We start from the raw sequence: 23,776 nt of genomic DNA, 5'->3' as shown, positions 1-23,776 counted from the left end.
GCTATGTCGTCCTCCCTTGGGTTTCTTGCTGGGCCCAATCCTGTGCTCAGGGACGCATATCCAGCCCCGCTGACTGCAATGGGGAGCAACTGAGGGCAGAATGGGGCCCTCTGCAAGTCCCGCCCAGGTACCCGCAGCACCTTCCAGCCCAAAGGGGTCAGGAGAGCCCCTCCCCGATTCACATCGGACACCCCCCTGGCAGCTGGCACTAAACCATCCTCAGAGCCAAGCGAAGTTCATTTCCTCTTTATAAATCAATAGATAAATCGGGAGAAAGGACCGGGCCCTGGGGTAGGGGAGTTCGGAAATTCGGCCCCAGCTGGGGGCAGAACGGCGGACAGCAGCCCAGGGGGAAACGCACAAAATTCTCTCTTAAAAGGGCCTCTCTAGGTTCACAGGGCACTCGCTGCGGTCCGGGGGCTCCAGCCTCCTTCAATCGTGGGGCCGCAGGATCCCTCGCCGCCCAGCTGGCGCCTACTGGGTCCGGAGCTGGTAATCTGGACCGAGAAAGGGAGACGTGCGTGTGAAATGCGGAGCCGGGGATCGTAATGGGCCAAGTGGATCACAGGAGCGCAAAGTGCACCATGGCCTGGTGACCCTTCCTGGAATCCGCCCACCCTCAGTAGACCCCCACGCCCATGGCCAGGGGGCCGATACAGAGTGAGCTTCCCCCCTCTAGGGCTGAGAGGGGAGACCCCGGCCAACGCACCCCCCAGCCGGACAGCCCCTGGGTGACTCACCCCCGCTCTGGGTGATGTACCGCACCCAGGGCAGTGCCTGGTACCCGCTCTTCTCGATGATCTTCATGTAGCGCACCTGCCGGGGAAGGAAGTCACAAGGCAGGTGGCTATTTGGTGGGGACATTCCCGCCCTCCACTGGCTCCACTGGGGGACTGCTCCAGCCTCCCCACAGCTCAGAGCTGTACCCCCTCCCCCCGGCTTGCCAGTCACCGGGACCTTCCCCTCTGGCCCCTCTCCGGGGGAAACCGAGGCACAGGCTTGCCCAAGGAGCTGGGGCAGAGCCCAGCCCTGGCCTGACCTCCCTGCGTCTCCAACCCATCTGCAGAGTCGCTGCATTTCCCTTGGCACCGCCCCCCGTGACAGCCCAGACTCTGCATTAGGGTCGCAGGCTGCCCCCTGCTGCAGAGGAAGGCTCAGGGAAGAGGAGGGGGAATGAGCCCCACTTCTGGCAACTGAGCTGCAGTCCGGGGGGGGGGGGGGGGGCTCCCCCGTCCCGGGTCCAGCTCCCTCGATGAGTCGCTTGCCCACAGAACCGCCACGCAGCGGAGCGTGTCAGCTCATCTTCCCCAGCCCCCCACCCCCCCAGGGCCGGGGGCGGTCATAGGCAGGATGGCGTGGAGAGACCAGGGTGGGGCGAGAGGGAGGCTGGCAGCTTGGACTGAAGGCACCATGAGCAGGGGCAGGGGTGATGGCATGGGAAAGGGTATAGCCCCCCCCCCCCCCCCCCCCCGGGCTTCCCCAGGCCCTCTCCCCACTCCCCACACACCCTGCCCCCCACTCCCCTAGTTCTCACCTCTCCACACCCAGCCCCCCTCCCTCCATATAACCCCCCTGACCGCTCCTGCTTACCTGGATTCCGGAGACGGTGAAGTAGGGGATCTCAAAGCGGACAGCGATGGGCGGCCGCCCCTCCACCTCCTCCTTCTCCACGCTGGGCAGCCCAAAGTGGGCCCGCATCAGGAACTCTTTCCCACCCTGTGGAGACAAGCATGGCCCTCATGGGGAAACTAAGGCTGCAGATTACCCCAGGGCGCCCCCTCCCCACCTTCCAGCATCCCTGCGAACAGCTGGCTGACCCGGGGGATCGATTCGACCAGGACAGGCAGCAGGCAAGTAACTCGCCCAAGGTTACTTAGCAAAGTCAGTGTCAGAGCCAGGGGTAGAATCCAGCAGTCCTGGCTCCTAGCACCTGCTGCTCTAACCACTGGACCCCACTCCCCTCCCAGAGCCAGGGATAGAACCCAGGAGTCCTGGCTCCCAGCCCCCAGCCCTTGCCAGCATAAGGGGGAGGACAAAGGCCGCTCTCTCACCGGGAACGACTTGATGCTCCAGATGACGATGTTCTTCTCGGGCATGTACTTGGCACTGCCAACGCTGGTCTTGAACTTGGGGGAGTCGGCGTCGCTGGGGACGGGGACCGAGATCTCCACACCATTGGCCACCGACTGCTTCTTGAACTGGCCCTTCGCCTTCCCAGGGCAAGGGGGGGAACGCAGCGTCAGGGGCGTCCCCTTTCACAGCTCAGCAACCCCATGGGCTGAGCCAGCTGGGGCCGGAGGGCTGGGGGGAATGAGATCAGACCCTCCCGCTGCTCAGCCAGGAAGGCAGCAGAGTTACTGTGCGGAGGAGTTAATTGGTGGGGCTTATCATCAGCCATGAGGACACTGGGCCCTGCAGCCCAAGGAGCGCTAGGGGAAAGGTCTCCTGTCTAGGTGCCTGTCCAAGCCACTCACAGCCACCCCCCGCCCCCGGGGGGAAGGACATGTTAACCCCATGTTACAGATGGGAAAACTGAGGCATGGGGCAGCGTGAGTGACACACTCAGGGTCCTGCAGGAAATTGAACCCAGGTCTCATGAGTCGAAGGGAGTGCCCTATTCACTAGGCCATCCTTCCCCACTAGAGTCTTACCCCACTGGGGGCATACAAAGCTCTAGGTGTTCATTCTCCTTGGCAGGCTGAGGGTGTTTTGGGGGGGGCTCAGTGCAGGCCAAGGGGAGTCCGCACACCCCATTAGCTCTGGGGCATCTGGCACAGCAGTGTGAAAATCTGGGGGGGCGCAAAGGATCGAGGTGCCCTTGGACCCAGTCATGACAGGTTACCCCCGCCCACACCCAGCCCGGGGGCTCACCTTCACCATGATCTCCACGCGGCTGTGAGAAAACTTCTCAATGACCGACTCGATCCAGATGAGGGGCTTCACCTTCCCGCAGGGAGAGAGAACGGAAAGTCAGGCCCCCCCCGCCCCGGGTAGTGCCCAGGAGTGGGGCAAAAAGGGAGTCGCTCCAAGTCCCACAGCGAGTCATTGGGAGAGCCAGGGGCAGAACCCAGGAGTCCTGCTTCAACCCACGAGATCCCCACCCCCTTCCCAGAGCCAGGGGCAGAACCCAGGAGTCCTGCTTCAACCCACGAGATCCCCACCCCCTTCCCAGAGCGAGGGGCAGAACCCAGGAGTCCTGCTTCAACCCACGAGATCCCCACCCCCTTCCCAGAGCCAGGGGCAGAACCCAGGAGTCCTGCTTCAACCCACGAGATCCCCACCCCCTTCCCAGAGCAAGGGGCAGAACCCAGGAGTCCTGCTTCAACCCACGAGATCCCCACCCCCTTCCCAGAGCCAGGGGCAGAACCCAGGAGTCCTGCTTCAACCCACGAGATCCCCACCCCCTTCCCAGAGCCAGGGGCAGAACCCAGGAGTCCTGGCTCCCAGCCCCCTGCTCCCTCCAGTCTCCTGTGTCGGACGGGGCAGGGGGCACAGTGCTGAGTGTGGTGCCGTGCCCTCCCTGCAGGCCCCCTGCCCACCTGCGTGTTGAGCCGGTAGGACATGAGCTCGAAGTCTCCGTCAGGCGGGATGAAGGAGATGGTGCGGTCGTTGTCGAAGCGCGAGAGCCGCACGCACTGGTGGAACTTGACGTCCTCCAGCTCCACCGACTTGTTCTTGCCTCCTGGAACGGCGAGCAGAGGGGGCAGCTGTGAGGGGGGTGGCAGAAGGGCTGGGGGGGTGCAACTGGATGGGGGGAGCCCTGCAGACACTCAAGATCTACTGCTCTGTGATAAGAAGCTGAACCCCAAGTGTGGCGGGGTGGTCCCCCCGCCACGCTGGGAGAGGGCCGAGGGAAAACAGCCACAGCTGTAGCCCGTGTAGTTAGGGCCCAGCTGGCCCTTATCAGAGGGCTGTGGGCCAGAAGGGGAGAGACTCTCTCTAGCTACCTGGAGAGAGGAGGACCTGGCTGCTGGGGAAGCTGAGGGGGTACCCAGGGAAGGGCAGAGGGAGCTGGGGCGCTCCAGCCTAGCAGAGCCCCAGGCTGCAGGCCGAGGTAAAGGCCCACACAAGGGTACTAAGGCTGCAGAGGGGCAGCCCAGGCCTAGACAGGGGCAGCTGGTCTGACCCTGCTTGCCGATGATGAGTGGTACGGACTGCGTCTGCCCCAGGGAGCGGGGGCTAGACGATGACTGACCATAGTCCCTGAGGCAAGGGAGGGATAGGGGGTTGGGGGTCCACTGAGAGGGGAGACCCAGACTGAGCCCTAGGCTAGAAGGGCACCGGGGTCCAGGAGGGGCACGGGGCCAGCAGCAGGCGAGACACCGACCGGCAGAGGGTGCTCCTGGCTGAAAAGAGCTAATTCCCTGGGCAACCAGCAGGCAGCGCCGCAGCGGTGAGTTGTCGCCCCGCGACACCAAGACACAGTTTATATAGGGCCTACAATAACTCCAGCTGCTAAAGGGAGCTCTGCCATAAGTGTGGGGGGAGCAGCTGTGGGGTCAGCCTGCCCCTCCACACAGGGAGCCCCCCTCCCCTTGTACGTGCTCTCCGCCCCGGGCAGAAGGGGCTAAGCCGTGGCAGGGGCAAGCCGGGGCACCCCGGGTACTCACGCCCGGTCAGCTCAAAGAGCATGCGGTCGTTAAGGCCCAGCCGCAGCTCGGGCATGCCGGAGAGAAACGTCTTCAGCTTGATGGTGCCCACGATCTCGCTGAGCAGGACACTGCCATTGGTGTTCACCTGGGGGGCCGGGAGCACGGTCAGCCGAGGGACCCCGTTCCCCTCTTCCGCGCTGGCTGGGCACAGGCTCGGTGCTGGGCCTGGGCCCTGCCCCCAGGAGCCAGCCATGGCCCCAACACACGCCGGGGCTCCTGGCAAGCTGGGCTGGGGGGCTTGGGCAGCCACCAGCCAGGGCAGGGAGCCAAGGCTGGAGTCTCGTCTCCAGCCCCCGGGACCCCTTGGCCCATCTCCCTTGTGGCCCCAGGGCCGCCCCCCCGCTCACCAGCAGGTTCACTGACTCAATGACATCGATGAAAACCTCGTTCTTCTTGTACTTGATGCCCTCGGAGCGCCAGGACACGGCGTTGGTGACGGTGGGGGGCACGTGGGACTTGCCGGTCTCCAGCTTGTTGCCTTGCTGGGTGATGTACCTGGGGATGACGCCCGGTTAAAAGAGCCCATCCCCTCCCTGGGGCACGGGCTTTGCTGCCCACTCTGCCCCTGGCCGGAGAGATCCTAGTTACACCCGCGCCAGAGGTCCAGCCCCACGAACCCGACAGGAAACTCCTCTCTCTGTACTAGCCTCCATTTCCTGAGCTTCTCCATTTGCCTTATTTTCACTGGCTGCCTTCCCGGGCCCAGCCACGTGAATCGACTGGCCCCTGCCCGGGCTACTCACTCCTGGAGGATTTTGCTGTCAGTCGTCTGGGGGAACCCGAAATCCATCAGCTCATCCAGCAGCTCGTAGATGACTACGAAGTTGTCTCGGATGCTCTCCTCCTCCAGCTCCTTAAAGTACTCGGAGAAGACCTGGGAGAGGGGCAGGAGCACCAGCCACTTCAGACGCTGCTCGCTCGCCCGCCTTTTCCCAGGGGCCGAGGTAGGATCTCCCTTCCCCGGGAATAACCCCTGGCCCCACTGAGTCAGCTGGGCGAAGCCACGCCAGGCATGGGGGTGGGAGGGGGTGACCAAGTGGATCTGTTCTGGGATCACATGGAGCTGGGTGCTGCCAGGCTGGGGTGGGGGTGAGGGGGAATCAAGCAGATCTGTTCTGGGATAGGGCAGAGCTCCAATATCCAAGGCTTTGCTGCCTCCCCGTGCAGACGTCATTGGCTCTCCCAACCCCGCTCCGCTCAACTGAAGCGGGGTCCGGGGACATGACGCTGAGGCTGCAGCCCCTCCCGCCCCCCAGCAGGAGGCGCCGCAGGGACGCACCCCCATTGGATCCAGCACCGCCCGCGTCGCTCACCTCCACCACCTTGTAGAGGAAGGAGTAGACCAGCGAGGCGTTGGCGTTCTTCATGGTGGTGGCCACCACTGTGGGGCGAGTTAAGGAAAGGGGGGGTCACTCTGGAGAGCAGGGTGCCACGTTCTGCCCATACGCCCCCCCCTGCCCCAGGAGGGACCTGCCGGGGGGAGAGGGGTCAGGCAGCTGCCAGTTAGTGTCGTCCATTTGGGGACACAGCACCAGGAGATCACGGGCACCAGAGCTTGTGAAGGTCGGGGGGGGGATGCCCAGGGGAGGCAGGGCGGCAGCCAGCGCTGGTAGGATACGGTACAGGTTGGTGTGCTTGATCCAGAGGAAGTGGACTTTGCCATGGGTCAGCAGCGGGGTCAGGGCCCCCTCCTCCTCCTTCTGCATCAGCAGCGGCATGAAGTGATCGATCTCTGCCATGCTCACGTCCCCCTTGTAGTTCCGGCTGATCAGCGGCTGTGGGACAGAGAGGCTGGGGGTGCGTGGGGACAGGCCTGAGGGAGCCCCCCCACTGGGACCCCTGCAGGAGAGCACCAGCCCTGCCATCCATGGGGACCCACTCCCCACAGCGAAGCTTCGCCCTGTTCCACCACGGGCTGAGGATTTTGTGACCTTTCTTTCATTCATTCAGGTGAATAGCCTGGTGGACTCCCTGTTTAGGGGACTCCCCCCCTCTGCTCTGGCCTCCCCCACTCTGCCGGGCTCCCCCACAGCACCCACGCAGCCCCTGCCCCGCATGGCCTGGCAGCCCCTCCAGAGCCCAGGTGAGCAGAGCCCAGAGCTCCATCAGGGTTGACGAGGCCTTCGTGGGGCAGGTTGTTCCCGCACCTGCCCCTGGTGGAGCTGGAGCTGGGCATCTGGATGGGAGATGGGCTGGCTGGGTCTCGGGGCTGGCCAGTCCCACTTTGCTCTGGCCATTCTGTGACCTTCACGGGACCCTGCGGGGAGGGGGATGTCCCCCCATCCCTTCACAGCATGCTCCTCCCCACATCTCATCTGCTAGTCAGAGCAGGGGGGCTGGGAGCCGGGACTTTGGGAGGAGATTGGGGTCTAGTTGTTAGGGGGGAGGGCTGGAAGCTGGACTCCTGGGTTCTCTTCCCAGCTCTGGGAGGGGAGTGGGGTCTGGTGATTGGAGCAGGGGCCTGACAGCAGAACTCCTGGGTTCTATTCTCAGATCTGGTTCTGTGGCCATGGGTGAGTTTCCTTCCCCCGCCCCGTGCCTCAGTTTCCAGGGCCAGTTCAGAGCGGGGGCTGGGGTGGCACTGGACCAGGGCAGAGCATGCTGGGGGTTCTTTCCAGCCTCCCTTTAGGGACCATTTGCAAAGTGCCCCCCCCCCCGGACCCAGCTGCCCAGGCCGAGCCGGTTGGGGGGTGGAGGCCTGGGGGGCGGGGGCAGCAGGGCCCAGGGCTCACCTTGCCTTTGAGGTCCAGGACGAAGACAGCGGAGGCTGACATGATCCTGGCCTGGCCCCCTCCCGGCCTGTGCGCAGCTTCCTCCTTCCTGGCTCCCCGCAGAGTCACCGGGGCCAGGTGAGGGAGCTGCGCCCACAGGTGAGCTGGCCCCTTAAAGGGGAAGTTACACATATCTGCCGACAGGAAGGAGGGAGGCGGCCACAGAGGCGCCCTGGGGTGGGGACACACGGAACCCCGGCACACCTGGGCCCACAGGCACCGGGACAGACGGTGCTTGTGCCCCCCCGCCCCCCCGTGGGTCTGCCCCGCAGCTGGCCTGACCTCTGGGCTGCAGCTCCAGGGGGCTGGGCTGGAGGAATCCTCTCTGCCCTCCAAGAGTCCAGCGAACCCCCCCTCAGTGCTTTGCCCCAAACCCCTGCCCCCTGCTTAGCACCTGGGGGTCATTCCCGGGGGGGGGGCAGAGCCCAGCCCTGGGGCTGTCAGTGTGTGGGGGTGTCCGGGGGGAGGGGGGCAGGCTGGGGGTGGGGCAAGGAGGTAAGGGAGCTGGGGGGCATTGTGGAAAGATGGGGGGCAGGAGAGGGGGTGGCCTGGGGCAGGGGAATCTCCACAAACTCCTTGCTCTGCCCAGGGCCCTGGCCTGGCAAGAATTCCCCAGCCACCCACGTGGGCGCATTCCAGCCCCGGGCCGGGCAACCTCGCCAGCCAGGACAATGGGGGCCTGTGCTGGGCAGGGCCAGTGCCAGCCGGAATCCAGCCTCCTCTGCGCCGGGCTATGCGGCTTGGCACTGACGCCTGGCTCCAGGCGTCAAAGGCGGCTTGTGGAGCGGATGCGGAGGGGCGTGGGAGCCGGGCTGCGCTCAGCAGCATGGCACGAGCCGGGGAATGCGGGCGGGTGGCAGCTGGAGCTGTGGGAGCTCATGCAGCCGATGCCATTTCCCGCTGAAGAGTCTCACAGGAGTGTCTAGAAGCCCTGAGCAGATCCGAGGCCCCCCTGGGGCCTTGCGCTGCCCAGACCCCCACCGAGATCCAGGGCCCCCCTGGGGCCAGGTGCTGTATGGACACAGCATGAGAGAGATTCCCTAAAGAGCCAAAGCCTGGGCAGGGAAATAGAGGCCCAGAGAGGGATGTGACTTGCCCACGGTCACCCGGCAGGGCAGTGGCAGGGCCAGGAATGGAACTCGGGTGTCCTGAGTCTCAGCCCAGTGCCCCACCCACTAACCCGCAGTGTCTCTGGGGTATGATGTGCGTGGGCCGGCTCCGATCCCTCCTCTCCCCGGCCCAGCAGCGGCACGGGACTCTCGGGGCCTTCCCCTGCTCCAGCTCTCAGCCCATCTCCTAGCGGGGTGGGTGCCCACCTCCCAGACACCATCCTCTGGTTGGCACCCCCTTGCCAGCAACCTCAGCGGAGAGGAGACCTGCTCCCTCCAGCTTTGGCGGGGGGGGCCTACGTGCCAGGTGCTGTTCGGCTGTTGCCATTCGGCAGCACTTCGTATGCAGTGCCGTGGACACAGCCTGTTTGTTATTGGCTGTGTGCTGCATCGGGCGCGGCCCCTCCCTGAAGAGTGCCCGCTCTGCTCCCCGGGAGCCGGAAGGCAGCCGAACCCAGGGGCCGCAGGGACGATTCCGTTACAAAACCCAAACCCAGGCGTCGGGCCCCGCCTGGGTGGGCATCCAGCTCGGCTGCTGCTCCAGGGCTCTGTGCTGGTGCCACGGGGCAGAACTCAGAGCTTTGAGCATCTCTGCCCCTGGCACCAGCCTGATGGAGAGTCAGAGTCACCCCAGCATCGGGGGTGCCCCCCGGGTTCCACTGCAGCCGAGCTGCCCGCAGGGCTAATGGAGTGCCCGGCTCCAGAAAGCAGAGCCCGAGCTGCCAGGGCCTGGCTCCCCCATGAGCAGGGGACTCGCCCTTTTCCAAGGGACCTGAAGCCCTTGGCTAGAAGATGAACAAAGGGCCCAGCCCCTGCCCTGTCCCCACATAACCCTTGTGATGTGTTTCCTAAGCGAGGCAGCAGGGGGTGCTGGTGCTCCCCTTTCAGGGACCCAGGGAGTCTGTTTCCATGCCCGTGCTATGCTGCGCCTGCACCCTGGGATCTCTTCAGGGGTGCCCAGTGCAGGAGCCTTGCGGCTGCCCCCGAGGGATTCAGGGAGGTGCAGAGATCAGTCCGTTTGGGAAGCGAACCCTGGGGCTTGGCAGCACAGAGCCAAGAAGGGATGAGAAGGAAGGATGGGCTGACGGCCCAGGTGCTGGGGTAGGACCCAGGAGATCTAGAGACTGTTCCTAGCTCTGCCCCAGACTCTCCTGTGGGGCCTTGGGCCTGTCCCTGCATCTCTCTCCATTCCCCCTCTGTCAAATGAGAGTGAGCCTGCTGTTCTCCCGCTCGGTCTGTCTGGTTTCTTTAGATTGGAAATCGGGACTGATTGTCTGGGCAGTGCCTGGCACGATGGGGCCCTGATCTCAGTCGGGGTCTGGGTGGGGCCCAGCACGACGGGGCCCCGATATTGGTCGGGGTTTGTGCAGCGCCCGGCACGACAGGGCCCTGGTCTCGGCTGGGGCCTCTCGGCACTGCTGAGGTACATATATAATAATAAGGGGAAGCTCAGGAAGAAATCAGAAGCAGGCAATTGCTCTGTGCTGGGCAGTGTGGGCACATGCTGGTGCCAAGCCCTGGGCTCTTTGCCCAGGGACAGAGCCCTCCATGCTCAGCATGTCTCTGTAATTGCACGGTGTATATTTGGGTGGGTACAAGCACGTTCTGTCAGGGGGGACGACCCATGGTGCAGCAGGGCCCACGCCCAGGGTAATTGGAGGGGGTCAGTGAGCAAGGCAGTTCCAGGCCGCGTCGGGAAGAGCTGCTCGCCTTTCACAAGCATTCCTGGATCTGAGGGAGGCAGCAGGACTGCGGCTGGGTGGGGTTGTGGTTGTGAGTTCTTGTAGTAACAGTCAGGATCACAGGCCAAGCAGCGCACAGGAAATGTGGCCGGCTGGCTCCTTCTCAGGCACTGACATCCCTGTGTGCCGCCCACGGGCTCTATGGGGCTGTAGGGGCTGGGCGCTGCTGAGACCCAAGGAGGAGCAGGGTGGGATCTAATGCAAGGGGTGGGTCCTGGGGGGGTCTCAGTGCCTGGGACCAGTGCCCCCTCCCCTCCTGCTGAGCTGATGCAGGGAGTGAAATTAACAATGAGTTTTCATTAAAAAAAATTCAAACTCTATGGACTGATTTGTTCTGACAGGCTGCAGGGATGCTTCTACACGGACCGCTGGCCTCATCTGATACAGCGGGGATATCAGGCTATATGGACCCATAATAATCTATATGGCAGGACATGGGATACTGGACTATATGGACCAGCAACAGTCTATATAGTATGGCAGGACATGGGGTGCTGGTCTGTAATGACCTGTAAGTCAGATCCATTAGGAAAGAGTTGTGGATACTGAGGTCTGAGGCCTGGTCCCCTATGCAGTCGCTTAACGAGCTGGACAGACCCGTGCTGCTGTTCCGGGCTGTTTAGGGTCTTGTCCGGTGCGCATCACTGTGGTATCTTCTCCAGCGCAGCAGGGGGTGGGCAAGTGGGCCAGCGGACCTGTAATGGCTCGATCCTGCAGGGCAGGAAGGAGGGTGCTGGACTGTATGGCCTGATGGCCTAACCTGGTGTGGCACTGGCAGGCAGGGAGATATCAGCCAGTAGCGATCCATGAGCTGATCTAGGGTGGAAGATGAGATATGTGGACTGAAGGTCTGACCTGTAATGGCAGGAGGTTCCATACTGGGCTATATGGACCGATCTATATGGACTGATGGTCCAGTCTGAGGCCGCAGTGGGTGGGATATTGGACTATACGGACTGATGGCGGGATGGGGCGGCCATGGGGCTATGTGGCCCTGCCCCAGCGGACCACAACCCCTCTCTGCCCCTCCCCAGGCAGGCGGCGGAGGACCCAGGCGATCGGGCAGCCGAGCTCTGGGGGTGTGTCCTCAAGCCCCGCCCCCCCGGCGGACCCCGGGCTGTGCCGGGCGAGCGGCGGCGGCGCCGGGTGCTGGTGATCGCAGCCGCCCGCGGGGTCCGGGCCAGCGATGGAGAAGGAGCCGGACGGGGCTTACGGTAACGGGGGGGCTCCGTGGGAAGGGGGGGCTGCGTCCAGGATCGGGGCCCTTCCCCGCCCGCATCGCCGGGCATCTGGGCGGGAAAGTGCCCGAGGGGAGCTGGGTGGGGCTGCCCCCATCTGCTGGGCTCAGCCGGGGGGGGGTGAGCTGGGATCCCCCGTTGTGCCCGCCCACCCGCGGCTATTTCCCCTTAGGGCCCCCAGACAGCTGGACCCTGTAACGCCCAGGGGCTCAGCCCCGCATTCCCCCCCCTCCCGCAGTCGGGGTTTGGGGCCCAAGTGCCCTAAGAAGGGAGCCGCGCCCCTGGGCTCCCGCTGTCCGTGGGGGGCGGTCAGGCTGGGGGCTGCGGGGGGAACCAGGCCCGTTAGCTGGTCCGCTGCATCGCCGGGGCGGGTGATGGCTGATGCTGGTTTGTGATGGGGAGATGGGCGCTGTGGGGCTGGGTTCGCCTCGGCTGCTTCGAAAGCAAAGATCCCAGCGGGGTGCAAAGCCAGGAAACCCTCAGTCCTGCCCTGGGGAGGGTGCAATGCAGCCGAACTGAGAACTACGGCCAGGAGACCCCGACCCAGACCGGGGCCCCGTCGCGCCAGGCAGACCCCACCCGAGACCGGGGCCCCGTCGCGCCAGGCAGACCCCACCCGAGACCAGGGCCCCGTCGCGCCGGGTGCCGGGCAGACCCCACCCAAGACCGGGGCGCCGTCGCGCCGGGCGGCGCCCAGACCCCGGCCGAGACCAGGGCCCCGTCGCGCTGGGCGCCGGGCAGACCCCGGCCGAGACCAGGGCCCCGTCGCGCCGGGCGCCGCCCAGACCCCAGCCGAGACCAGGGCCCTGTCGCGCCGGGCGCCGCCCAGACCCCAGCCGAGACCAGGGCCCTGTCGCGCCGGGCGCTGCCCAGACCCCGGCCGAGACCAGGGCCCCGTCGCGCCGGGCGCCGCCCAGACCCCAGCCGAGACCAGGGCCCCGTCGCGCCGGGCGCCGCCCAGACCCCAGCCGAGACCAGGGCCCCGTCGCGCCAGGTGCCGCCCAGACCCCAGCCCAGAGCAGGGCCCCGTCGCACCGGGCGCCGCCCAAACCCCTTTAGTGACAGCACTCAGCTGCTCTCCCTTCGCGGGGAGCCGGCTCTAACCCGCCCCGCAGCGCATTTGCAGGCTGCTGTGTGTAGAGGGGGGCTGGGAGCGCCGGATATGTGATGTTACAGACCATTAGTTCCCTCCCCCCCATTCCGGGTCCCCCAACTCTCAATCATGTCCAGTTCCTGGGGTGATGTTCCCAGGGGGTGTTTATCCCAACCAGCCCTGGGCTTGGCTGCCACCCCACCCCCACTTCCGTTTCCCTCCGTGCGGAGCCCTGTGTTTCTAATCACCAGCACCACTTGCTCTGTTTCCTTCCACCCAGACTGACAGGGGCAGGGGAAAGGAGTGGGGGCGGGGTGGCTGGGCTTGGGGCACACCCTGGTGTGACAGCCCTGTGAGAAATGCGATGGGCCAGGGCAGCTGCCCGGCTCCCCTAGGTGCGTGCCCGCACTTGCTCTCCTGCACAAACAGTGCTGATAGCTACGGGGGGGGAGCAGGGTCTGGGGCCGCTCCTAGCAGGTCCCGGAAGCAGCGGCGTGTCCCATCTCCAGCTCCTATGCATAGGGGCAGCCAGGGGGCTCCCCTCCACACACTGCCACCATCCCAAGCGCTGCCCCTGCAGCTCCTGTTTGCCGGGAACCGCAGCCAATGGGAGCTGCAGGGGTGGTGCCTGCAGACCGGGCAGTGTGCAGAGTCGCCTGGCCTTGCCTCCGTGTAGGAGCTGGAGAGGGGACATGCCGCTGCTTCTGGGAGCTGCCTGAGGTAAGTGCCACCTGGATCCTGTACCCCTGAGCCGCCCCCCCCCCAGTGCCCCAATCCCCTGCCCCAGCTCTGATCCCCCTTGCACCCTCCGAACCCCTCGGTCCCAGGCCAGAGCCCCCTCCTGCACCCCAAACCCCTCCTCCCCAGTCCCACCTTACAGCCTGCACCCCCAGCCGGAGCCCTCACACATCGCCTGCACCCCATTCCCCCTGCCCCAGCCCAGAGCCCCCTCCCACACCCTGAACTCCTCATTTCTGGCTCAGCCCCAGAGCCCGCCCCCCAGCCAGAGCCCTCACCCCCTCCGGCACCCCAGCCCTAATTTCATGAGCGTTCATGGCCCGCCATACAATTTCCATACCCAGATGTGGCCCTTGGGCCAAAAGGTTTGGCCCCCCACGATCTAGCGTCTCGCCCCTTTCACTGCAGAGCACTGTGCAGCCAGAGGGTCAGCATGGTTATTCCTTTTGGTCACTCATTAGTGGTACTGCGGTGGCTACCAAACCTTGGTCCTGCGTGGAGAGCCACTGGGCCAGGCGCTGCCCAGACCCCTCCCGAGATCAGGGCCCCGTCATGCCGGGCGCTGCCCAGACCCCGCCCAAGATCGGGGCTCTGTCATGCCGGGCGCTGCCCAGACCCCGCCCGAGATCAGGACCCCGTCATGCCGGGCGCTGCCCAGACCCCGCCCAAGATCAGGGCCCTGTCGTGCTGGGCAATGTACAAATGTAGACTGGGAAATAGTCCCTGCCCCAAAAAGCTCACTCTCAAACAGCCTCCTCCCCAATGCCCAGGACTCCTCAGGGACCCCCTGTGGTGGGCACAGAATTTTGACTCTCCTGATTTATGGGGCAAGTTTGAATTGAGGAGATGGTTTCCGCACCCTCCCCCCCTGGCCCAATGAGACAGAACAGGGCTGGGGGCGGAGCGCTCTCACCTTCCTGGTGGATAACGAGCTCTTTCCTCTGTCCTGGTCCCCACGCAGGGAGCCCCGGAGCGCCCCACCCTGGTGATGCTCTGGCTCTGGCAGCCAGATGGCACCCCAGCGGTTGGGATGTCGTCAGCCCGGTCTGGGGGGGGTTGTTCTCTCCTGGAGGAAGAGCTGTGGCGGGAGCCAGACTGAATCCATCCAAGGAGGTTTCTTGGCTCAGACGGCTGGTGTGATCGGCTGCAGGGCTGGGCTCTGTTCTTCTCTGGAGCCAGCTCTGCGTGTAGCGCCCTGGGGACAAGGCCCAGGTTGCTGTCCCCTCCCTGGAGCCCGTGGGGGTCCGCTCAGCCAGGCCCACGCCGCCAGCGCTTTGTCCCCACGCGGGGTTTACGCTGAGCTGGCTCACTCCGGCCCAGACATGTCGTTCTCCGCGGTGAAGGCAGAGCCGCTGGATGCCCGGCTGGCTCGGGGAGCTGAACGCTCGCGCTGCTCCAGCTAAACTAGCTATGGGGCCTGGGTGGGAGCTGGGATGGCACTGGGGGGCTGGCCTGAGCCGCCGTCCATCCCGCTGTGGCCACACAGCTATTTGTAGCAGGCTGGCTTGGACAGAGCTAGCCCGGGTCTGGCTGCCCGCGCTGGGAATCACCCATCCAGGCCGCTGCATAGACGTGCCCTTAGAGTGGGCGCTGTGTGGGTCCCAGGGCAGGCAACGGGCATATGGACTGGTGGCCCCGGAGGTGAGATCCGATGTGCCTGGCACAGCGGGGGCCTGAGCCTGGCCGTGGATGGCACTGCAGTCCAAGCCCCTCTTCTCCGTAGATTCCTGCGCTCTCGATAGGTGCGGCCACTGCACCCATCACCATGGTATCTGGGTCCCTTCCAGGCACGTGGGGCTCACTCACTCGCTCTTACTCTCTCCCTAGGTGAGCGTAGGGGATCCTCGGCCTTGTCTTCCCCCTCGGCTAGAGCCCGGCCTGCCTAAGGGGGCAGGTCAGGTCCGTCACCCTCCAGGAGGGGGAGAAATACCCTGCTTTAGACGACGGGGCTGGGACCTCGCCTGACAGGGCTAGCTTGGCTGGGGAAGGGCAGCACGGGGTGTGGGGGTGTGGTGGGGGGCAGGGGTATTTGCAGGGGATGCGTCTCTCTCTGTAGGGGTTCTCCAAGGCGGGGTGATGCCCTGCCCCCTGTACAAGGGGAGCGTCATGGCCGGATTCAGGGTTTGCAGCTGGGATTCCGGGCTGCAGATGTGGGGTCAGAGGTGCCCCCCCATTCCCACCCCCGCCAGCTGGCAGCGTTTCAGAGCATGGCATGCCGGGAAGAGGGGCGGAAGTGGGCCAGGAACTGAGGAGGGAGGTGGCTGCCTTCCAGGCATTCAGAACAGGGTGGGTCGCAGAGCCACTCACTCCCCAGGGACACGCTGCCTTGGGAGAGAGCCCACAAAGCGTCGAGTCTCTTGGTTTCGATATGTGTGGCTTTTCGCTCCCAACCCTGCTGTGTTTAAACGGGGAAGCCCAGCCCCTGCCTACACAAGTGCTTCCGGGGGGAGCGGGTGCTGTGTAACCGTGCACAGACACAGCTTAGGGGGTGGGGGGTGAGGAGTTCTCTGCCCAGTGGGATCTAGGGAGGAAGAATGTCCCAGAGAAAGACGGACCTGCTCCCTGTCTGTCCCGCAGAGACCTGCACCCGAAGCTGCTGGGGGGGGATGTTTCAGTCTGTCGGGGGATGTTCAGTCTCCTGGAGGTTCAGAGGCTGCCTAGGGCCCCGGTCCTTGGGTTCAGACCCTTATGACCAGAGGCTGCAGACCTTGGCCTGGCTGGAGGAGAAGGAGCCTCCCCACTCTCAGCGGACTCCTGCCCCAGCTAGCTGACTCAGGGAGAGGGAATCTGAGCAAGGCAGGAGCTGCCTCAGCCAGACGGATGAGAGGGAGTTTTGAGGGGTGGAGAGCCAGGCTCTGAGATGCCTGCCAGTTCACATGCCAGTCCAGACCCAGCTTACAGGGAGAGCTGCAGATCCTGGCCACGCTGGGACCCGTCAGGGCAGCAGAGGCCTGGGCCCGGACAGCAAACAGCTGGTGGTTTAATGCTGCACACAGTGTTGAATTGCGACGCTGGAAACGCCAGAGGTGCCGGGACCACAAGAAGATTTGGAAAGAGGCAAGCGCTGTCCACGGGCCCCCACAGAGCCCCCAGCATCAGAGGGGCCCAGGCCCGGCACAGCCACTTGTTACAGGCCAGGCCTCTTGCTTGTCTGGCTGCGCTAGCAGGCATGACATCCTGTTACAAGCCACACGGGTCATGTGGGCCTGCAGGGGGATTTCCTCACCTCGGGGCTGGATGTTGTTAGCGGAGGGCAGGTGCCAGACTGGCAGCTCTGGAAACTGGCATCCTCTAAGCCCAGAGCAGGACCCGTGGCAGGGTGACCCCACACCTGGGGGAATGGAACAGTTTGTATAGTGGGGGCTGAGAGCCAGTGAACCAAACTGTAAACGCTGTGTAGAATGGAAACCACTTCAAACCAGGGGGTGCGGCCGCACCCCGGCACCCTGACTTGCAGCACCTGTACCCATGCCCTGTACCCACTGCCGCTGTGCATCCCTTGCCCTGGGGTCTCGAGGTCTCTGACCTCACCACAGGTGCAGCCCAGGCCATGGCAGGATGAGCTGCTGATTTTAGGAAGGGCCCCAGGTAATAAATCTGAGATTGCGCCCGGAGGCTGGAATTGGGGAACCCTCTGTCACGCAGTCCCCAGGCGATGCTCTGGAACTGCTCCCTACAAAGCCAGGCGGGACTCTGGGGCAGTCTCCTTTCTGTGAGAAGCCTGTCTTCAGGACACACAGCTCACACAGCTTCCACCTTCCTGGGTCTGACCTCGGAGCATTCAGCCTCCTCTGCCCCTCCGTGCGCTTCCCACAGCCAGTCCGCCCAGGCGGGGTCCTGGGGAAGCCGGAGGGTCCTGCCCCCCAACTCCGCAGTCAGACGGGACTCTCAGCCAGGCGGTAAAACAGAAGGTTTATTAGATGACAGGAACATGGTCTAAAACAGAGCTTGTAGGTGCAGAGAATAGGACTCCTCAGCCGGGTCCGTCTTGGGGGGCAGGGAGGCCAGAGCCCCATCTGGGCCTCCCTCCATTTCCCCAGCCAGCTCCAAACTGAAACTCTGCAGCCCCTCCTCTGGCCTTTGTCTCTTTCCCGGGCCAGGAGGCCACCTGATCTCTTTGTTCTCGAACCCCTTGGTTGGCATCTTTGCAGGGGAGGGGCCCAGGCCATGAGTTGCCAGAAGACAGGGTGTCGGCCATTGTCTGGGCAGACAGCATCCCACTGGCCCTCTAGGGCTCTGCAACAATCACATCCCCTGATCCCACCACCTAGAGACTTAAGAAATGCCTAGGGGAAACTGAGGCACCCACACAGTAGTCAGAGAAAACATTAAGAACATTCCCACTTCGTCACACCGTCCTTCCTGTGTCCTGGGGCACAAAGAGGGGGTGGCTGTCCAGACCGGGATGGGGGTGGGGGGCATCTGACCCAAGCTGGTCAAGAGCCCGTAGGTCACAATAGCAGCGTTGCATCAGCTGGAAGATCCACCCAGAGCAGGAGACGGCCCCGAGCATTGCATGCTGGGATACTAGCCTCCCTGGAGCAGGTGGCTGGTGTGATAAAGACGGGCAGCAGCAGGGCCCTGCTGAGGGGGGAGCTGAGAACCCATCACAGCCTGGGGCTGGGGCTGCTCTGCCGGCAGGCGGACGAGGCGGCTGCAGGGATGGAGCGAAGGGCGTTGGGAGAGTTCAGCTGGGAGCCAGGACCAGACTTCGGTGAGGCTGCAGGTCGGGATGAGGGGCATGAGTGGAGTTGGGGGGCAGGGCTGGGGTAGCAGGGGGACTGCAGGTTGGGAATGGGGGGCAGGGCTGGCATAGAGGGGGCTGTGGGTCAGAGCTGAGGGGCACCGGCGGGCCTGGGGGGCAGGGCTGGGATAGCAGGGGCTGTGGGTCAGGGTTGAGGGGCACAGATCCTCCACTCTCCCAGGCAGCGAACTCTTTCTCAATTTAAAACCAAAACCGAATTAACCCCCCCTGTTACAATAGGACACAAACCCAAGCCCATTTAATCTGATAAATGCTTTAAGCTGAATTTGTCTCTTCTGTCCGTGTCCTGCCCAGGCGGGGTCAGCAAGGCTGGTCTAGCAGCCGCTGTGTGTGTGTTTGTGGGGGGACAGACTAAAACCAAGTTGGTGTTGTGATACTTTTAGCTCTGCAGCGAGCCCGCGGCTTCTCAGGGATCTCTGGCTACGCCCCACTTCCCCGCGCCTGCTCTCGCGCCCCTCAGAGCCAATGGGGCAGGGAGCGGCTGAACTGATGAGTGCGAGGAGGTTGTTCCACTTTTGGGCTGCGAGGAATATGCTGGTTCCGTGCCGTGAAAAGGGGCCTTGGGGGTTTCCTGGGGCTCTGCAAACTTGCGGCTTCCTGGCATTTTCTCTGGAACGGCCTCTCTATCGAGCGCCCCTTTGATCCTGGCTGAATGCAGATAAAAGCCAGCAGCATCCATGTCTTTTAATTTGCGCCACTTCATTTCCTGTTGATCAGGTTGTGCTTGCCAGGATGCTGCTCTCCACCTCCTCTGAACAGCACGCACTGGGGCTGGGGCCCTGGGGCAGCCCCTAGCGAGATGGGGGGTCTGGAGACTGTCACTGTGTGTGGCCGGAGGCTCTGGGCTGCTGGTTCAGGAGGTGACACTTTCTACCGTCTCCTCATTCTCATCCTCAAGCCCTGCAGCTCATGGCTTCCGAAAGCTGTGAGCCCGTGTCCGGGGTGCAGGGACGGGGGCTGGCTCGGGGCTCAGAGCCTGCAGCTTGTGGACGGAGGGGAGAGGCTATGAGATCGTGCCCACCCGGCTGGTGGGGTGAGGAGAGAAACACCCGCGGGAGCCTCTCCTGAGGGAGACTGAAACTAACCCGCAGAATCCATGTTGGGGAAGGAAAATGGCCAGAGGGGCCTGGGAAGGCCACGTGATGGGAATGTCAGAGGGTGACAAAAGAAACCGAAATAGCTCTGGGTGTGTGAATAACCGAGCCAGCCCCTGTCCCGGAGTCCCCGGGCGATGCTCTGGAACTGCTCCCCACAAAGCCAGGCCGGACTCTGGGGGAGTCTCCTCTCGGGGAGCAGCCTGTCTGCAGGACACACAGCTCCCCCGGCTTCCACTTTCCTGGGTCTGACCTCGGAGCATTCAGCCTCCTCTGCCCCTCCATGTGCTTCCCACAGCAAGTCCACCCAGGCGGGGTCCTGGGGAAGCCAGAGGGTCCTGCCCCGCAATTTCGCAGTCAGACGGGACTCTCAGCCAGCCAATAAAACAGAGGTTTATTAGACAACAGGAACATGGTCTAACACAGAGCTTGTAGGTGCAGAGAACAGGACCCCTCAGCCGGGTCCATTTTGGGGGCAGTGAGCCAGACAACTACGTCTGCCCTTCACTCCTCGTCCCCAGCCAGCCCCAACTGACTCACCCTCCAGCCCCTCCTCCTCTGGGCTTTGTCCCTTTCCCGGGCTAGGAGGGCACCAGATTCCTTTGTTCTCCAACCCTTTAGCTCTCACCGTGCAGGGGGGAAGGGCCCAGGCCATCAGTTGCCAGGAGACAGAGTGTCGCCATTTGTGTTCACTGGCCCTTTGCTCTGCAGCCATTACACCCCCTTATCCCACCACCTGGAGACTTAAGAACTGCCTAGGGGAAACTGAGGCACCCCAACAGTATTCAGAGGAAACATGAAGAACAGTCCCACTTCGTCACAGCCCCCCCCCGCCAGGTCAGCTGGCCACGCCAAGGGCTGTGGCATCACAGTATCATCCGATGAAGTGAACTGTAGCTCACAAAAGCTTATGCTCAAATAAATTGGTTAGTCTCTAAAGTGCCACAAGTCCTCCTGTTCTTTTTGCAGTATCTCTGCTAGCCCTAGCTATGGGAGCTGCTGCTCTAGCCCAGCCCTGGGCTGTTATGCACGTTGTACAGCTGGGACCCGAGGCACTAAGTGACTCAGCCAAGACCACACAGGGAGTCAGTGGCAGAGCGGGGAGTTGAGCCAGATCTCCTGAGGCTGAACCCCTGGACCATCCTTCCTCCCGCTACTGCCTGGATCTCTCAGTCCCAGCCCTCCAGGCTTCCCGCTTCGCTCCCTCTGCCCCCAGCACTGTGGCTCAGGGAGCGGCTAGGAGCATCACCCGCTGGGCTGGGGTTAATCAGCCTCCCTCATGCCATCACACCCATGTGTTTCTTGTTCCTCTCTCCCCACCCTCCCTGCAGCAGCCTGACTGGCAGAATGACTCATGGCCCAGCAGGCTCTGCCCTGGCCTCTCTCCTCTCCCCATCACTCTTGAGGCTTTCCCCAGCCCTCTCTTGTGCTGAGGGGCAGCCTGGCACTGGGCAGCGGGGTGCGGGTGCCTGGCGGGGGTGATCCCTCAGTCCAAGGCAGCAGCTCCAGGAGAGATGCGAGGATTCTCCCACTCCTCCAATCCCAGCTTTTGTTTTGGAGCTGTAAATCAGTGGCCTACCAGTCTGTCCCATGACGTCACCGCCAGCCAATGGGGGCACAGAGCTGCTGCCAGGGCAAGGGCTCACGGGCGACTGGCACAGGTTGCCCATAAATCTCTCTCTCCTGCCCTGCACTTAGGGTGGCGAGAAACATGCTGCTTACAGCTGGTGACTCCAAGAGCCACTCCTATGGCTCGTCCTTCGATCAGGCCCCAGGTCATAGCCCAGCAGCAACTGATACCGCTGCAGGGAGGTGGGTTCTGCGCTGGCTTAGGGGGGGTGCACAGGATGTACCGTCAACCTTTGGCTCAGTTACTATCCGAAGGAATTTCTGTCTAGTGCTTAGAGCGGGGGGGCTGGGAGCCAGGACTCCTGGGTTCTATTCCCAGCTCTGGGAGGGAAGTGGGGTCTCATGGTTAGAGTTGGGGAGGGGTGGAAGTCAGCGCTTCTGGTTTCTATTCCTGACTCTGAGTCAATGTGTCTAGTGGAGATTTATTTACAATCTAAATATAGCGAAGAGGGTAAACCACAGCAATGAACTGTAGGCTCAGGGGACTGACCGTGGCCATGCAATGCTCAGTGATTTCCATGGCAGCCCCAGATCGGAACGTGCGCCCTGACGCAACATGGATCGGGTGGGTCTCAGCCACGAAGAGACCCGGTACCAGCTGGCTTCTTGCTCTCCATCCCAGCAGAGGCACCGAGGACGCTGAGATGGAGCTGAGGCACTGGCAGGAGGCAGCGGGAGGTAGATCCCTGCCTTGCCGTGGCTCACGGTGTGTGCACCCTGAGGGTCAGTCGAGGTGCTGGGGCTGGCAGTTAGAACCGTCTGCCAGTGGCGCTGAGTAGGCGTTAAGAACAAAACAAGCTGAAACAGCTCCCAACCACAGCCCCACACCTTGGTCCCGTGCCAGCGGCGGCCAGTGGGGTGGCTAAAGGAAGAAGAAGAAGGTCTAGTGGTGAAGGGCTCTAGCCTGAGACATAGGTGAGCCAGGTTCAAAACCCTGCTCTGCCACAGGCTCCTTGTGTGACCTCGGGCAAGTCACTTAGTCTCTCTGGGCCTTCAGTCCCATCTGCCCACCAGCGGTAGCAGCCCTGCCTCCTAGGGGTGTGTGAAAGAGGGTAGATGAGCACAACAGATAGAAAGGCTTAAAGCTTTTTTTAAAGACACAATTCTAAGGTCTTGTCTATACACAAAAGCTTAACTGTCGGTAGAGTCACCTAGTGAGAACCTGGTTAGCCCGATATCAAGGTGCCTTGTACCAGTCTAGCTAGTCCCGTACAGCAGGGGTTCTCAGACTTTTGTCCTGGTGACCCCTTTCACACAGCAAGCCTCTGAGTATGACCCCCCTTACACATTAAAAACACTTTTTTATATATTTAACACCATTATAAATACTGGAGGCAAAGCAGGGTTTGGGGTGAAGGCTGACAGCTTGCGACCCCCCACGTAATAACCTTGCGACCCCCTGAGGGGTCTCGACCCCCAGTTTGAGAACCCCTGCCATACAGGAAGGGGAACAAGGTGTAGCAGGAAGACACCTTTATTCTGGTATAAGTGCATCCACACTAGAGACTGTGGGAGTATGACTGTATCAGGAACCAACACAGTTCTACCAGTGCAAACACAGTGCCTCGGCCCGTCAGCGGAACAGAAATGCGCGCGCACCTCTCGATGCGCCTCTCTCCCACTTGTGCCCTCCCCTCATTCTCTGCATTAAGGGCTTGCGAGAGGAAAGTTTCTTTTTCAGAAGAAAAGAAACTCAGACTTTCTGCCTGTAGCTGCCGTTGCACATGCTAAGCGTGCGTGATTGAGAGAGAGAGAGAAGAGAATTCAGCCTGACTCCAGCTGTGGAGGGGGGGTCAGAGCCCAGCTCAAAGCACTGCATACCTATTTGCATGGGTGTAAAAAAGCTTATTTTTTTAAGCAATAAAACTTCCCCCATTTCGTTGCCTTTTTATGATTTAAGCAGCTACAACTGTTCACAGCGTGTCTGTGAGACTCCCTTCTCCCATTGCCACCATGCTACCCTGGTACTAAGGCACGGAGCTGCTTCATTGACCCCTTTCTTTGGGGAGAAGTTCTTCGCAGTAGGTCAGATCCTGTGTGTTTGGGATTTTTCTGTGCAGAGCTCTGCTTGGCCGCAGGTCTGGCCGTGCGAGATGGCTAGAAGCTGATACATCTTCCATCCGAGGGACATCTTGAGAGATCCTATGAGAGCCTCAGTCCTGCTTTTGAACTGGCCCCTGGCCTTGCACCTTGGGTGATGTTTCCACCTTTGTTCCCATTCTGATTCGGGAGCGCTTGGCATGCATTTGGCACAGGGTGTAAATGACCAGACGTGGCACAGGGCCTGGGAGAATCAGGCCAGCAACCCAGGCCTATCCTATAGGAGTGGTTGCTGTCCCTTTAAATGTGTTTGCTGAATGGGCTTCTGTTTTTATTGGCTGCCCATAGTCACACCCAGAGAGAAGCGGAAAGACGGTTAAGACAGCCAGAGAATCAGTATGTGAAAGAGCAACACAAACTGCCTGCAAAGGGAGCTTTTTGCTAAACACCTATTACAGGTTAGACCAGTTCAGCCAGACAGGAAGAGGGGGCCACCAGAGCGGACTGGGCAACTGATCCCTAGCTGACTGTGGGAGTCGGAAGGAAGTGAGCTGAGCTCCTGCAGCGAGTCGTTGGCATGGGGGTAGACGAAGAGAATTATTATGGCAAACACGGTAAGAAAGTGTGCGTCGTGCAGCAATGTCCAGTGTGTCTGTTCTCTGGGGCTTGCTTATGCCAGCCTCCTGCGCTCCCTTCCTGCTCCTGGTGCTCGCTTTCCCCTCTGTGTGTGCAAGGGTCTGCAGGGGACAGCACTGAGTTCTGGGGAACCGGGTGCTGTCTCGCCGGGGTGCCTTGGGCCTTTGCCAGGAGCAGTCTGTGCTCGGATGCCTTTCTGATTATGGGCAGAGAGTCGAGTGGAATCTGGGCATGGATGGACATGGCTGGCTCTCTGCAAAGTCCCTGAA

The 23,776-nt window shown here is 62.5% G+C and overlaps 2 protein-coding genes and 1 long non-coding RNA gene across 14 annotated transcripts in view; 2 read left to right on the top strand and 1 right to left on the bottom strand.

The window, feature by feature from the left end:
* Positions 1–231: 231 nt before the first annotated feature.
* AP1M2 (adaptor related protein complex 1 subunit mu 2) lies at positions 232–14,613 on the bottom strand. Of its 3 annotated transcripts, none has more exons than XM_043533036.1 (12): positions 14,257–14,613; positions 6,271–6,427; positions 5,966–6,033; positions 5,396–5,526; positions 5,000–5,147; positions 4,611–4,737; positions 3,540–3,682; positions 2,872–2,943; positions 2,052–2,210; positions 1,591–1,716; positions 741–816; positions 232–497 (listed from the first exon to the last, which is right to left on the bottom strand). In XM_043533036.1, the coding sequence occupies exons 2-12, from the start codon at positions 6,389–6,391 to the stop codon at positions 475–477; spliced, it is 1,194 nt and encodes a 397-aa protein (XP_043388971.1). In that variant the 5' UTR covers positions 6,392–6,427; positions 14,257–14,613; the 3' UTR covers positions 232–474. The 3 variants fall into 3 exon arrangements, with proteins under 3 accessions (XP_043388971.1, XP_043388970.1, XP_037743951.2); XM_043533035.1 differs by lacking the exon at positions 14,257–14,613 and adding an exon at positions 10,784–11,265; XM_037888023.2 differs by lacking the exon at positions 14,257–14,613 and adding an exon at positions 7,385–7,669.
* Positions 3,959–6,752, top strand: LOC122463404. Its single transcript, XR_006286753.1, has 3 exons — positions 3,959–4,393; positions 5,299–5,596; positions 6,603–6,752. It is a non-coding gene; the product is annotated as an uncharacterized LOC122463404 (long non-coding RNA).
* The window catches only part of SLC44A2 (solute carrier family 44 member 2), a 35,616-nt gene continuing 23,198 nt past the window's right edge, over positions 11,359–23,776 (top strand). Inside the window, exons 1-2 of one of the 10 annotated variants that reach the window (XM_037888142.2) lie at positions 17,909–18,057; positions 23,330–23,485. In XM_037888142.2, coding sequence (XP_037744070.1) covers positions 23,449–23,485 — 37 coding nt within the window. In that variant the 5' untranslated portion in view covers positions 17,909–18,057; positions 23,330–23,448. Of the gene's footprint in view, positions 11,489–13,278; positions 13,326–17,842; positions 18,070–23,223; positions 23,486–23,776 lie in introns of those variants that run through there. The other 9 variants (XM_037888143.2, XM_043533033.1, XM_043533034.1 and 6 more) reach the window with 9 other exon arrangements.

The sequence above is a fragment of the Chelonia mydas genome, chromosome 20, assembly GCF_015237465.2.
Source record: "Chelonia mydas isolate rCheMyd1 chromosome 20, rCheMyd1.pri.v2, whole genome shotgun sequence".
In the NCBI taxonomy this organism is placed as follows: domain Eukaryota; kingdom Metazoa; phylum Chordata; order Testudines; family Cheloniidae; genus Chelonia; species Chelonia mydas.
This window is presented reverse-complemented; position numbering and strand designations above follow the sequence as displayed.